Genomic DNA, 15,931 nt, shown 5'->3' on the forward strand with positions numbered 1-15,931 from the left:
GAGTAAATAACCAATATACGTTAACTTGTTCAAGTCCTTTCATGATTTTGTAGACCTTTATCATATCCCCCCTCAGTCTTCTCTTCTCCAAACTGAACGCCCTAACTACTTGAGCCTTTCCTCATAGAGGAGCTGTTCCATGCCCCTTATCCTTTTGGTCACCCTTCTCTGCACTTTCTCCTGTGCAACTATATCTTTTTTTGAGATGTGGCAACCAGAATTGCACCCATTATTCAAGGTACTGTCTCACCTTGAGCAATACAGAGGCATTATGACATCAACCTTTTATTTGCCATTCCCTTCCTAATAAATCCTAACCTTGTTTGCTTTTTTAACTGCCACAGCACACTGAACCGAAGATTTCAATGAAACCTAGATCTCTTTCCTGGGTAGTAACCCCTAAGATAGAACCTAACATTGTGTAACTACAGAAAGTTATTTTTCCCTATATGCATCATCTTGCACTTGTCCACATCGAGGTTCTGCAATTTATCACAGTCCGCTTGATATTTAACTACACTGCATAATTTTGTGTCATTTGCAAATTTGATCCTCACTTGTCATACCGCTTTCCAGATCATTTATAAATATATTAAAAAGCACTGGTCCAAAAAAAAAAAAACCAAACCACTCCACTGTTTACCTTTTTCCACTGTGAAAACATACCATTTAATCCTACTGTTTCCTGTATTTTAACCAGTTTGCAATCAACAAAAGGACATCGCCTCCTATCACATGACTTTTTAGTTTTCTTAAAAGCTTCTCATGTGGACCTTTGTCAAATGCCTTCTGAAAACCCAAATACACCAGATCTACTGGTTCACCTATATCCACATGTTTTTCACACCTTTTAAAAATCTAGGATATTTGTGAGGCAAGACTTCTCTTGGGTAAATCCATGCTGACTGTGTCTCATTAAACAGTTTGTCTAAATGTTCTGTGATTTTATTCTTTAACAGTTTCCACAATTTTTCCTGGCACTGAAGTCAGGCTCATCAGTCTATAGTTTCCTGGATCACCCCTGGAGCCCTCTTTAAATATTGGGGTTACATTGACACCCCCCCCCTTCCAATCTTCAGGTACAATGGATGATTTTAATGAGGTTACGAATTATTTATTTTATTTGTTTTTATATACAGATGTTCAAAGTATATATCAAATCTGTTTTCAATAAAATAAGATATAGTTCAGTAAAACTAAGCACAATAAACATTAAATACAATGACAAATTCAACATACATTAAAATACAATTCAATATTATAAAATAAGTAAAACTATCTAAAATTCTTAAGTTTTCTAAAATGGATAGAAGAATTATGGGCATAATGACTGTTCGGTGAAGGTTTGTTGAAAGAGCCAGGTTTTAATACCCTTTTTGAATGTTCTGGTGTTTGGTTCTATTCTAAGCCCTTGAGGGAGTGAATTCCCCAACTGTGGACCTGCAATTGATATGGCTCTTTGTCTCATGGTGTTTAGGTATGCTGATTTAGGAGAGAGGGTATAGGTAGAGTCCCATTGCTTGCAGATCTTGTGGTTCTCTGTGGAGTGTGAAAATGAAGTGCTACAGTGTGCCATTCCATCTTATCGTTGTATAGTGTTTTAAACTGAGAGCGGTATATGATTGGGAGCCAGTGTAAGTCCTTTAAAATTGGGGTTATGTGTTCTGATCATTTGGTATTTGTTAGGATTCTAGCAGCCGAGTTTTGCAGGAGTTGAAGGGGTCTGATGGTGGAAGCAGGAAGGCCTAAGAGTAAAGCATTGCAATAGTCTGTCTTTAAAAAAAGGAGTGCTTGCAGAACTGTTCTAAAATCATGGTTGTGCAGAAGTGGTTTTAATTTTTTTAAAACATGTAACTTAAAATACCTGTCTTTAATAAGATTATTTATCCAATTTTTGCAGTTTAATTCGCTGTCAAGTGTAACACCCAGGTCTTTGATTTCATGAGCAATAGAGTATTTGTTTGCTGGTGTCGTTATGTGTAATATTTGGGTTATTTACTTTAGGACGGAGTATAAGAAACTCTGTTTTTGCTGGATTTAAAGATAAGCTCATTTGGGCTAGCAGTTGTTTGATGGTGGAAAGATAGACTTCCCAGAGTTTCAATGCGGATTCGAGGGAGTCGGTAATTGGAATTTGGATCTGCATGTCGTCGGCATAAATAAAGTGGGTTAGTCCAAGGCCTGCTAAAAACTTGCAAAAAGGAAGCATATATAGGTTAAAAAGAGTTGATGACAGAGGATCCCTGCAGAACACCATGAATAATATTTATTTGTTCTGACTCATGGGTATTTATTTTAACTCTGTATGACCTGTTTAAAAATGATTCAAACCATTGATAGGTGGTGCCTATTAAACCTATTTCCTTTAATCTATCCAATAAAATCTTGTGGTTAACCATATCGAAGGCTGCAGAAATGTCTAACGTTATAAGAAGATATGATTGTCCGTTATCTAGGCCTCTTAGGACCGTGTCCATGAGGGAAATTTCGGAAACTGAATTGGGAAGGGTAGAGGATATTATGGATCTCAAGATGTTCTGAAAGTTGTTGGTTGACTACTTTTTTGATGATCTTGGATAAAAACATACTACTGTAAGAAACAGAGCCATCTCAATCGCAGGATCACACCTCTGGAACTCACTACCGGATCACCTAAGATTACAAAATAACACTAAAACTTTCAAAAAGAACTCAAGACCTGGCTATTCAGACAGGCCTTCAAAGACTGGATCAGTTAATCCCCCCGACCTAATCAGCACAGCATACCCGAATGGATATTTAAAACATACATACTCTTCTTTAAACCATACAATCACAGTTATTTAAACCACATAGACATACCCAATGCGAATAATGTCTCGCTCGCATCCACTTTTGTCCTTTTCTGTTAATCACCCCCAAATTTGTGGAAGTACCAGTCATCTCGGTATAATGTTAGATCTAGGTATTAGTATATGTTACTATTATATCTATTCATAACTCGCTACATCCCCTTACTATGTTACCCCCACAGTTATCTCCCCCATACGGTGTTACATGTTATCTCGTTTTATGTAATTCCTGATTCAGACAGTTAACGTTATGTTTTCCAATGGTTTCGACACATGTAATTTGTTGTTGCAAATGTAAACCAGAGTGAAGGCATCTAGCTAAACCTCAGTATATAAAAACAAATAAATAAATAAAATAAATAAGTGGTAAGCTGGATATGGGTCTAAAGTTAGATAAATCTGCCGAGGATGAATTAGATTTCTTTTTTATTGGTTTGATAATTGCACATTTTATTTTATCAGGGAGAATGCCTTGGTTGAGAGAGAGTTTGTCAGCTAATGGTTTGGAGATAATGTTAGGGACTAACTTTAGAAGTTTGGGTATTGCATCTGCGGGGTGGACAGCTGGATTCATTTTTTTTATGAAGTTTTCTACTTGGGTGGATGAAGTGTTATTGAAGCTGGACCAAGTTGTTCCTGTTGCTCTCGGGGGTGGACCCTTGACCTGGAGCAGTGGAGAACAGCTCCCTGGTAGGGACCAGGAAGTAACTGCCCCCAGGGGGTGGAGCACTGGAGGAGACAGAGGCTAGGATGAGCTTCACCACTGGAAGCACAAGGTCCCCCAGGGAGGAGCCCATAGGGACCTGGGCCGCTTGGACTTAGGTGGGCCTCACAGGGTCTCCTGGAAGGATGGAAGTCCGGCGTGCCCACAGGCAGAAGGGGAGCGCAGTCAGGTTCAAGACTCGAGTTCAGATGGAACGAGGAGGACCAGAACAGCATAGGTGATGACAAGGCTAGGAACAGAGCCAGAATCTAGAGAATGGGTCAGGCTGGGTAAAGGTCAGAGTCCAGGGATCAGTCTGAGAAGTAGTCAGCAAAGCAGAGGTCAGGTTCCGGAGGTCAGACAAGGTCACAGGCAGGCCGAGGTCAGAAGGCAGGCAGCAGGCAGGCAGGTCGAGGAACAGACTGGAGTCAGGCAGGCAGGTCAAGGAACAAGCCGAGGTCAGTACCAGTGAGACAGTCCGGAGGTACTACCTGGGGAGACACAGGAGGACACTGGAGAACTAGGAAGCAGGAACAGAACTGGAACAGACTGGAGCAAGATTCAAACACAGTGATAATCTAGCACAAATGCCAACCCGATTGTCAAGGCAAGGAAGTACAAACAGGGACTTCCTTATATCGGGGAATCAATTAGGGCGTGCAGCGGAGCTAGGACCCGCCTATGGCCCTAAAAGAGGCCGGGCGGTCTGCGCGCATAGGGCTGTGGCCAACACAGCCGAGGACGCTGAGCTCCGGCGTGAGGCCTGGTGCGCGGTGGAAGGCCTGGCGACCACCGCCGCGGGAGACAGAGGCCTGGAAGCATTTGCACCTGCCGCTAGGGAGGCTGACCCGGGACCTGCTGTGAAGCCATGGAGGTGAGCAGGGCCAGGCGCGGATGGGGTGCTTAACAGTTCCTATGTTTGTTAGCAAAGTTATTTTTAGTCTTACCTGTAGGAATGTTATTTATCAAGTTAAGGGATTTGTCTCTAAATAAATAAATAAATAAAAATAAAATTTGCAAGCTCATTGCACTGAGTATCTGCATTATGAGAAGGATCTAAGTTAGGTGATGGATTAATTAAATCAGAGACATAAGAAAAAACTCTAGGATTGAATTGGAAGTCATTAATTTTTTTTGAGTAGTAATCTCGTTTGGTTTTATTGATGTTTATTCTGTATTTATGAAGCAATATTCTATAGTTGCTTAGTGAAGACGTTGTGGGATTTTTGTGCCTTTTTTTTTTTTTCAAGATTTCTGAGGGAACATTTCATTAATTAGCGGTCTGAGGTATACCAAGGGGATCTTTCTTTTTTTTTTTAATTAAAGGGCAACAAGCATTGGCTATGTCATTGGTGATTGTCATCCAGGAGTTAACAGCGTTATCAATATCAGTAAGATCTAATTTTTTGAGAGCTTCTGCTAGGCGTTCTTAGATCGTCTTGGCTGCAAGTTTTTCTATATTCGATACATGTTTTTTTGGGTTGGTGGGTTCTGTTTCAAATTATGAATAGTAAGATGAGCTGAAATAAGGCAATGTCAGACCATGGGATAGGCAAACTTCTACGTGGATCTATATATTGCATTTGAGAGTTAATGAATAAGAGGTCCAGAGTATGGCCTGCTTTGTGTTGGCTGATTCATGATTTGAAAACCTATGGCTGTCATGGCAGATAAAGATTCACAGCTAGAAGATAAGGATACAGTATCTACATGTAAGTTGAAATTGCCAAGTTTCATAGTGGGGAGATCGATTTCTATATTATCAACAAGGAATTCAATTAGTGGGGAGGGATTATGCTCTATCAATCCGGGTGAGGCATAAAAATAAACAGATTTGCAAATGCTTTGATTTCAATAACCCAATTAAAAAATTTGGTGGTGTAGTAACACCAACTCCAACTGGCTCGACCTCCCTTTCACTGCCCCCCTGTCCATCCGAGCCACCAGATCTACCAACAAAGGCACCCTACACGTTCAATCCTTGAAACAGGCACATCTCTCCTCCACCCGAGACCGTGCCATCTCTATTGCCGGGCCCGTTCTCTGGAATACACTACCTGTCCACATGCGACTTGAACCCTGTGCATTTAAATTCAAAAAGAAATTAAAAACTCTCCTGTTCAACCATGCTTACACAGAATAACTCCCTCCACTCCCCCTCGCAGTCCCCTTTCAGGTAACCTCCTTATTAAGGAGACTTTCATTGTAAATTGTTTTGGTTATTACCTTCTTGTTCTCCTATCCTTCCTACTGCCTTTCTGTTCTTCCCCCCGCCCAGTTACATTCCCCTGTTGCAATGTATTTTCCAATCTTTCAGTTACTATGTGAACCGGTATGATGTCCCCACAAATACCGGTATATAAAAGTTTCTAAATAAATAAATAAATAGTAACAGTAAGGTTAGTTTAAAGATTTTCTTAATCATAAGTAGTAAACTGCCACCTCTTTTTTAATTCTGGGGATGGAATAAATGTCATAAATGCTTTTTGGTAATTTATTTATGGTGATAGTATCTGATTTTTTTTGAACCAGGTCTCGGTCACTCCGCAGAAATCAGGTTTATTAACCAATACAAGATCAGTGAAGACAGGCATTTTTTTGCCAGAGATTGCGCATTAAGTAAGAAAGACATTGACATACCTAGTAATAGCGAGTTCGTTACTAAAGGAATTGGAGCGAGGCATCTTGAGGATGGCTTCCAATGAAGGTTTTTAAATTTCAGTCTGTCTGTCGTGATGATGGGGGGTAATCTCTTTGATTTCCATAATGGTTACTTAAAGGTTGTCGCATGGAAACTTTGTTTTAAGATGACCACTGGAATTGAAATAGGTCTGAAATTTCATTTTTTAGGTCTTTCAGATCCTTGGGGTGTATACCATCCGGTCCAGGTGACTTACTACTTTTCAGTTTCAGTCTGGCCTACCGCATGTTCCATGTTCACTGTGAGTTGGTTCAGTTTATCTGAATTGTTCCCCTTGAAATCCGTCTTTGGAACAGGTATCACCCCCATCATCCTATTCAGTAAACACTCGAAGCAAAGAATTTTAGTCTTCTGCGATGGCCTTATCTTCCCTAAGTGCCTCTTTAATTCCTCAATCATTTATTTTTAAACTATTTTTATTAAGTTTTAGGGCATAATACATGTAATAATAATGGTCCAGGAGAGCTGGAGTACTTAACTCTCTCTGGACAAAGACCACAAACATTGTCAAGGCCTCTGTAAAACCCACCCAACATCTCCCCCCCCCCCCCCCCCACTCCAATCTGTGACATCGAGAAAACCATGCTGTGCAATCAGGCTCCAAGATCTCCCCTGCGTAGAAGGCAAGATTAAGTCAACAAATAAATAACAACTCAGTCATTAAGGATTAAACTTCTCGAACGGTGCAGATCCCAAATCAGGAACTTCCTGCGTAGCTGAGGTTATGCACGCGAACTCAAATCATCCATTCGCATCATATGATGAAGGTGATTATGCCAGGTCCAAAAAGAAGGGCATTCGGAAGTCCACCAATGCAGCAAAATCACTTTCTTTCCCACTAAGCATGCCTTCAAGATAAATAGGCGAGGGCCCCTCCTCACCGGTAGGTGGGGACAAGAACCAAAAAGAAAAAGCAAATGGGTTATGGGGAGAGAAATCCCCAATAACACCATGAGATTGTTGGCAATATGACCCCAAAATCTTCGTATGGGGGGGGCACGACCAAAAAGAGTGAGGCAAGGTACCAATAACCTGGTGACACTTACCACAGAGGGAAGATGTGGAAATTCCAGAGCGACATGCAATATATGCAGACACATAAGCCCGCCTTAAAAATTTGAATTGCATTTCACGATAGTACATATTAACCATGAGTTGGGACACTTGCCCAAAGCATGCCTGAAGAACAGGTACAGTAAGTACAAACACCCCATCCCCATTCCACCGGTTCACCAAAATGGCATATGGCTCTTTCCTGGTAAGGCCTTTAAGCTTTTTATAGTAGTAGGACAAAGAAGGAGACTGTTTCTTGAACAGAAATATGTTGTCCAAGGAATGAAAAACCCCTGGGGGATCATGAGGTCAAAGGGTAAGGACTGGATGATAGTGCTGGATCTGCAGATGATAACAGAATATCTGGCCTGATTCCCAACAGATACAGTGCTCGCAACTCTGAAAAAGGTAGGTGTTGCCCCTCTCCATTGAGTAGGTGGCCCAGTTGTGTAATGCCTGTGGTCCTCCACTGGCGAAAGCCAGCCGTTTGGGAACCGGGACTGAAGTCTCCACTTCCCCTGAATGGGCAACAGTAGGTGGCACAGGGGAAAGATAAGAGAATAGAAGATAATATATAGGTGAGATAGAAGAGATGGAGGAATATAGAGTATAGTAGAATAGAATAGGATAGATAAGAGATAGATATAAGAGATAGAGATATAATATTATAATATATATATATATAGATGAATATATATAATATTATAATATATATAATATATCTCATATAGATAAATATATATTATAGATAATATATATAATATATATAATATATATAATATATATAATATATATAATATATATAATATATATAATATATATAATATATATAATATATATAATATATATAATATATATAATATAAGAATATAAGAACATAACATTTTGTCAAATGCCTTCTGAAAATCCAAATACACTACATCAATTGGCTCACCTTTATCCACATGTTTATTAACCCCTTCAAAAAAAGAGGCAGATTTGTTAGGCAAGACTTCCCTTGGGTAAATCCATGCTGACTGTGTTCCATGGTATCTGAAATAGCATTTTTTTGAACTAAATGTTATGATTCTCCAGTTTTTTCTGTCCTTTATTTCCTGGCTACTCTAGCCCCCAAGTTCATTCTCCCTGTTATTTGTACCTGCGCTTCGGCCTTCCTGTTATATGGTTATGTTCAGTTAATCCCTAAGTTTGATGTAAACCGGCCTGATATGAAGCTTGTCATGAAGTTCGGTATAGAAAAATGTTAAATAAATAAATAAATAAGAAAATGCCATACTGGGTCAGACCAAAGGTCCATCAAGCCCAGCATCCTGCTTCCAACAGTGGCCAATCCAGGCCACAAGAACCTGGCAAGTACCCAAAAACTAAGTCTATTCCATGTTACCATTGCTAATGGCAGTGGCTATTCTCTAAGTGAACTTAATAGCAGGTAATGGACTTCTCCAAGAACTTATCCAATCCTTTTTTAAACAGCTATACTAACTGCACTAACCACATCCTCTGGCAACAAATTCCAGAGTTTAATTGTGCGTTGAGTGAAAGAACTTTCTTCGATTAGTTTTAAATGTGCCCCATGCTAACTTCATGGAGTGCCCCCCTAGTCTTTCTACTATCCGAAAGAGTAAATAACAGATTCACATCTACCCGTTCTAGACCTCTCGTGATTTTAAACACCTCTATCATATCCCCCCTCAGTCGTCTCTTCTCCAAGCTGAAAAGTCCTAACCCCTTTAGTCTTTCCTCATAGGGGGAGCAGTTCCATTCCCCTTATCATTTTGGTAGCCCTTCTCTGTACCTTCTCCATCGCAATTATATCTTTTTTGAGATGCGGCAACCAGAATTGTACACAGTATTCAAGGTGCGGTCTCACCATGGAGCGATACAGAGGCATTATGACATTTTCCGTTTTATTCACCATTCCCTTTCTAATAATTCCCAACATTGTTTGCTTTTTTGACTGCCGCAGCACACTGAACCGACGATTTCAATGTGTTATCCACTATGACACCTAGATCTCTTTCTTGGGTATCTGCAGTAATTTGGTCACAGCCCACCAAGCAAGGCGAAGGGTCTTATCGAGGGAGACTGAATTAAAAACGATGGGAGAGCAGTGGAGGGAGCTTGCATAATATATGTTAATGCCAGAGGGGCAACTAGGGCCTGCTCCACAGAGATGTGTACATAATTAGACTGTCCCACTATCCAATCCCTAAGTATGCGAAGGTTCCCAGCCAAATTGTACAGTCTTAAATCCAGGACACCCCATCTACCCTCCCCCTGCCATTCTCGAAGCCCCGCCAGTGAAATTCTGGGTTTTCCGCCTCTCCAAAAGAAACAACGTAGTTCCTTAGCCAATGTTAAGTCTATACGGCGGAGAGAGAGTGGCAAATTTTGAAGTAAATATAGCCATTTAGGCAGTAACAGCATCTTAAATAAATTGACCCTGCCTCCCAGGGAAAGAGGCAATCCCCTCCAGGTGCAAAGTTTTTTTTCTACTGAACACTTAGATTATACAGATGACTGGGTGAATTTGGAATAATAATCCCAAGATATTGAAAGGAGCCTTCTGCCCACTGCAACAGGAAGGTTCCGGGCCAACGCTCTCCAAGAGTGTCTGGAAAGGCTAGGGCTTCCGATTTGGCAAAATTAAGTCATAAGCCCGCAAACTGGACAAACTCCAGAGCAATTGCATGAGGGGTGGAAGCAAGTGGTGTGGTTCCGCCAGAAATACCATATCGGCGAAAGCCGCATATTTAAACACTTTTGATTGCAACCGGATACCTCTTACTGCAGGGGTATGTAAAATAGATAAAAGGAGTGGTTCTAGCTGCAAGAGAAACAGGTGATAGCAGGCACCCCTGCCGTGTACCACGGGAGATTGGAACCACCTCAGACTGTGACCTATTGGCTATGATTACGCAGTAGGGTCTCTAAACAAAAGTAGGATTGCATCATAAAACATACCTTCGAATCCCATCACCCGCAACATATGGAATAGATAGCGCCACTCTACCCTGTCAAATGCTTTCTCCGCATCAAAGCTGATCAAAAGGCATGGCCAATCCATTTGCTGACTCATTTCCATAGCTGCCAAAAGCTTCCGAATATTAGCAAGCGCATATCGCTTGCGAACAAAGCCCACTTGACCACGGCCAATCAAGGAAGGGATCACCTCTGCCAGGCGATTCGCCAGAATCTTTGCCATAAGTTTCTGATCAGCGTTGAGAAGAGAAATCGGCCAATTAGAGGCCAGAGAATGGGCCTCCTTTCCCAGTTTGGCAATGAGGGTGACATGGGCCAAGTTAACATGAACGGGACATTCTCCTACTGCAATTAAATCTGAAAAGACACGTGTTAACACCGGTCCCACCAAATCAAGCAGGCATTTATAAAACTTTGCGGTGTAACCGTCTGGACCAGGGACCTTAAATCGTTTCGCCCACTTAATAGCTAGTTGCACCTCATCGACTCCCAGGGGCCTATTGAGCCATTCCTTCTGAGTTGCAGTAAGACTAGGCAAAGTAAATTTAGCACGGAATCGATCACAAGCCGCTTGTTCCTAGCCCTCTGATGTGTAGAGCGTTGAGAAAAAGTGGCGAAACTGAGAGAGGATCCCCTTGGCTTCTGTAATAATGTCCCCCCCCCCCCCCAAGATGACCGAATGGCTGTAATATGTCAGGCGTGACATGTTTTAAGTAGGTTATTCAAGAGCTTCCCAGATTTATTACCAAATTGCAGGTGAAACTGGTAATAAAGAAGACTCTTTTTAGCCCTCTGGTGAAGCAGGGAGTTAAGCAGCTCCTTGTAGTGTTCTGTAAATGTCTCTGTCTGCGGGAAGATTTGTACGGGCCAGCCAGCCCCTAGCTTCCTTCAGTTGACTGCTTAAGGCAAGAAGTCGCTGATCTAAGGTTTTGCGTCTGTGCACCACGTAGGAAATTATATCACCTCATACCACCTTTGCCATGTACCAAAAAAGTACTGGATTGTTCACATGCTCCTCATTAAGGCTTGCATAATTTTTCCATTGGGGAGCGTAAGTAAGTCTGGAACTGGGGATCATTCGCCAAAACGTAGGGGTATCTCCATAAGCGTTTAATGTCTGGACTGGAGGAAAGCTGCAAATCCAGCCATATGGGAGCTTGATCTGATAAAAGTACCTCCCCTATGCAGGCATCACCAAGTTGCGCAAACTGATGGGCACTCAGAAACAGGTAGTCTAGACGTGTCGTGTGCTCGAGATAGATGCATGAAATCCCGCTCAGTAGAATGGAGCGCACTCCAGGCATCTACCAAATATAAGGAGCACTCTAGCTGCTGCAGTCCCCTACTGGCCCCAACATCTCTAGAGATGGCTTTAGATTTCTCCAATTCCAGGTCCCTGATGGCATTGAAATCACCCCCCAGGATAATTAAGTCATCGAGATAGGGAAGTAGCAGACAGTGAAGGTCACGGAAGAAAGTGGGGAGTATAAGTATTAGGAGCATACATGTTATAGAACACCATTTGGCGATTATATATCTGAGTAACTAAAAGGAGAAAGCACCCTTGAGGATCTTTAACCTCCTTTAGGACCTGAAAGGGCAACTGTTTATTAAATAAGATCGCCACCCCGGTGGCTTTCGATGAACCTGAGGCATAATATACATCTCCTACCCAGCCCCTACATAGTTTCATGTGCTCACTGTCCGTTAGATGGGTCTCTTGTAGAAGAGCGATATCAACTTGTTTCTTTTTTAGGTGACTGAGAATTTTGGATCTCTTAATGGGGGAATTTATTCCGCAAACATTCCAGGATAAGACTCTAGTACCGATACTAGAAGCAAGTTATTCTACCAGGGTGTAGCTTACCCAGCAAATGTATTTCGCTGTGTTACACTTTCACATGGGAGCCCTCCCAGCAGAGGCTCCCATGTGAAAGTGTAACACAGGTGTTGAACCAAACCTCTGACTGCCCACACAGCATGGAATGAAGCCAAAACACTGTAAAAACCCCCATCCCACTCTCTCAATTAACCACATAAGGGTCACAAACCGCACACAGATGCGCTCCCCCCCTTCCCAGCCCCATCCACAATAAGAAGTTATCAATAAAAAGTCAAATGAACAGTAAACACAGTAAGTATGAAAGATAAGTAATAGGAACTTTTCAAAAGGCATAATAGAAGGCCACAACAGTTGAGCAAAACCTTTAACAGGCTGAGCACCAGGGAACACATCTCCTCTGCTCTGGCTATAACATTAGGCTGCTTCATTAGGGCTCTCCCCGCTGTCTAGGCTGTAACTGAGACGTAAAAAACAGCGCAAAGCCAATTTGCTTCCCCTTTGCTGAAACAGTGTGAAGCCAGGCAGCATCCAGTTACCCAGCCCGCCGACTCCATTAGGCCGGGTCGTCGCTCGCAGCCTGGGGACTCCGCGATGCAGGAGGAGACGAGGTGCGCATAAAGTTCTTAACTGCCTCCGCCCTGTGTAGTAACCCGGATCCGTGCAGGATAGACCAGAGAGGCGCGAAGCCCTGACTCAATTAGCTTATTACAGAACGGAGCCATGATGCGCCGTTTGGCTGCCAGGTTCACGGAAAAGTCCTGGAAGACTAAAATTTTTTTTATTTTCATTATTGTAAGGCTGCCAAGCTCGAGTTGCTTGCAATATCTCACTTTTGTGAGCGAAATTGAATATTTTCGCAATGACAACTCGTGGCCAGCAGTCTGTCACGCTTTGGGCCAAGATGGTGTGCCCGCTCGATATGAAGGGGACCATGCACACGTGAGATACCCAGTTCCTGCTGCAACCAACCTTCTAAAAAGGACAGCAGGTCCTATTCAGCCAGAGTCTCCAGGAGCCCCAAAAATCGGAGGTTAGACCTCCGCAATCTATTTTCAAGGTCCTCTAAATGCTCCGTGTGTTTCTCTAATGTAGCTTTGATCGCTGTGATATCGTCCTGGGAGACCTGGCAGCCATCTTGTAAATCGGACACGCGCTGTTCAAGATCCAAGAATCGGGTCTCAAAGCCTGCAACGGCCTCGTTGAGCTCGGTAAGTTTCGCCGAGATTACTTTTAATTCGGGGCCCAACAATTCAGAGATCGCCGCTTTAATTTCCGCGATCGCCGCCGTAGTCTGTAGTGCCGGACGGTCCGTTGCCATGTTGGACGCCACTTCCGGGGCTCGCGGCCATTCCTTCTCTTTTCTTTTTTAGTCAAGCGGGATACCATGAGCTTACTGTGAGGTGCAGCTTCACTAGAACTAGTCCCCTTGAGAGTTCCCAAGACAAAATGCTGCGATTTGGCCTGTGGATGCAGCTGGATTAGGGAGGGCCAGCGATGCGAAGGGAAATCACGACTTCCCTTACAATGCATCACGTCACCCCCCCCCCCCCCCCCACTTCTCGATCATTTAATGATTCACAGGCTTTCTGCTTCAGATATATTTTTAAAGTTTTTGAGTTTTTGCCTCTATGGCCAACTTCTTTTCAAATTCTATCTTAGCCTGTCTTATCAACATCTTACATTAAACTTGCCAACACTTATGCTTTATCCTATTTTCTTCTCATGGATCCTTCTTCTAATTTTTGAATGAAGATCTTTTGGCTAAAATAGCCTCTTTCATCTCACATTTTAGTTATGCTGGCAATCATTTGACCTTCCTTCCAGCTGTCTTAATGCATAGAATACATCTGGACTGCACTTCTATGAGATTTTTTTAACAATAACCAACCACACCTGTTACCCTCTCTTAATATATGTATGCACATTTCAGGTTGTGTTTTTTAAGCTATTTTATCTGTTTCCCTTTGAAAGTTTGGTGCTAGAGCTTTGGGTTTCCTTATTGTCTCCATTCCAGTCATTAATTCAGATTTGGTTGTATTATGATCACTGTTGCCAAGCAGCCCCACCACCATTAATTTTCTCACCAAATCCTGTGCTTCACTTATAATTAAATCTAAAATTGTTGCCTCTCTTGTCTGTTCCTGAACAAAGTGCTCCATAAATTTGTCATTTATTCCATCCAGGAACTTTCTCTCTCTAGCATGTCCTGATGTTTCACTTACCCAGTCAATATTGGAACAATTGAAATCTCCCATTATTACTGCACTACCAATTTGGTTAACTTCCCTAATTTCTCTTAACATTTCACTGTCTGTCTCATCATTTTGGCCAGGTGGATGGTTGTATACTCCTATCACTATATTCTTCCCCAACACACAAGGGATTTCTACCCATAAAGATTAAATTATGCATTTAGTCTCTTGCAGGATCTTTATCATGTTGGACTCTATGCCATCCCGGACATAAAGCACCACTCTGCCACTAAGATGTTCCTCTGTCACTGCGATATAATTTGTACCCTGGTATAGCACTGTCCCATTGGTTATCCTCTTTCCACCATGTCTCTGAGATGCCAGTTAAGTCTCATCATTCACTGCTATACACACTAACTCTCCCATAAAAACCATTTCCATGCCTGATGTTAGCTCTTATGTTTTTGCAGCTGTTATATCACAGCAGTCATGTTAGAGTATTATGAAAAATAGGCAATTAACCTGAATAGGCAAGGAACCTGAAAAAAAATACAGAACAATGGGTTTTTCCCCTATATGTCAGGTGTCATCCAATAGCAATATTCAGAGTATGTATGGGGAGAATAATTTTCAAAACTTTTTACACAAAAGCTTATATGAACATAGTTTTCCTCCAGTACAGGTAAAAAGGGACTGAGATCGGTTGGGTGAGGGAAAGCACATGGCAGTTTTCATTTTGAAATCTCTATATACTTTCTACCTGTTTCAAAGCAGCTGGAAAGTTATCCAAATTCCCCTTCCAGCCCCAATTTTCAAAGGGAAACTATGGGGAGTTTCCTTTTGAAAATGAGTTGGCAAGTCCAAAACAAGTCTCAAAATTGCCCCAGTAGAATGTGAATAGGGCTAAATGTACCTTGGTCCATGTTTTTATCACAAACACAAAAATTATCAAGTTGCTTACATGTGAAAATTACTGGTAATAGCAGAAAGGGAATAATCAGTTATATCTTATGTAGTGCATTTTATATGAACTGAATCCCAGTGTACTTTAATTTGATGATCAGAAAAATGGAAACATCTTGGGGTTTAGAGCCCTATTTTTTTTCTTTTTATTTAGCTTGGACAGCTAGATTTACAGTAGTTAGTATCCTAATATGTTCCACAAAAATATAGAAAGACAGTATTAAGAGAAGAAGAAAAAATCTGTTGCCCTCCAAAGATGAGAAGGATCAATGCTGTCATTTAATGACAAAGCACAGACGGAATGTGAAGAAAGCTATGTACTTGTGTTCATTAGACAGCCTTTATGTAATCTGTGGCTGCATTTGCCTCTTTAAAGCTAGCATCAACCTCATAAAAGTTGAAACCTTTCATATGCATTTTTGGAATTTTAAAAGTGTGATGTTTCTGTACAGGTGCAGCTCCTAAAAGATCAGCTGACTGCAGAAACAGCTGCCCGCATCGAGGCTCAGGCAAGGGTCCGCCAGCTGCTCCTCACCAACAGAGACCTGCTGCAACACATTTCCCTGCTGGTGAAACAATTAAAGGAGCTGGAAGTAAAGGTAGAGAGTCGACAGACAGGTGAGGCATCTGCTAAATCTAGTGTGTGGGGCACAGCCCCAGTTA

General features: G+C 41.9%; 1 protein-coding gene across 2 annotated transcripts in view; it reads left to right on the plus strand.

The window, feature by feature from the left end:
- LOC115097050 (carboxyl-terminal PDZ ligand of neuronal nitric oxide synthase protein-like) overlaps window positions 1-15,931 on the plus strand; it is a 238,198-nt gene that overhangs the window by 208,330 nt on the left and 13,937 nt on the right. For both annotated transcript variants that reach the window (XM_029612482.1, XM_029612483.1), the window contains one exon: window positions 15,721-15,886. In XM_029612482.1, the coding sequence (XP_029468342.1) occupies window positions 15,721-15,886 (166 nt within the window). The remainder of the gene's footprint in view (window positions 1-15,720; window positions 15,887-15,931) is intronic.

Source organism: Rhinatrema bivittatum, chromosome 8, assembly GCF_901001135.1.
Source record: "Rhinatrema bivittatum chromosome 8, aRhiBiv1.1, whole genome shotgun sequence".
Taxonomy (NCBI): domain Eukaryota; kingdom Metazoa; phylum Chordata; class Amphibia; order Gymnophiona; family Rhinatrematidae; genus Rhinatrema; species Rhinatrema bivittatum.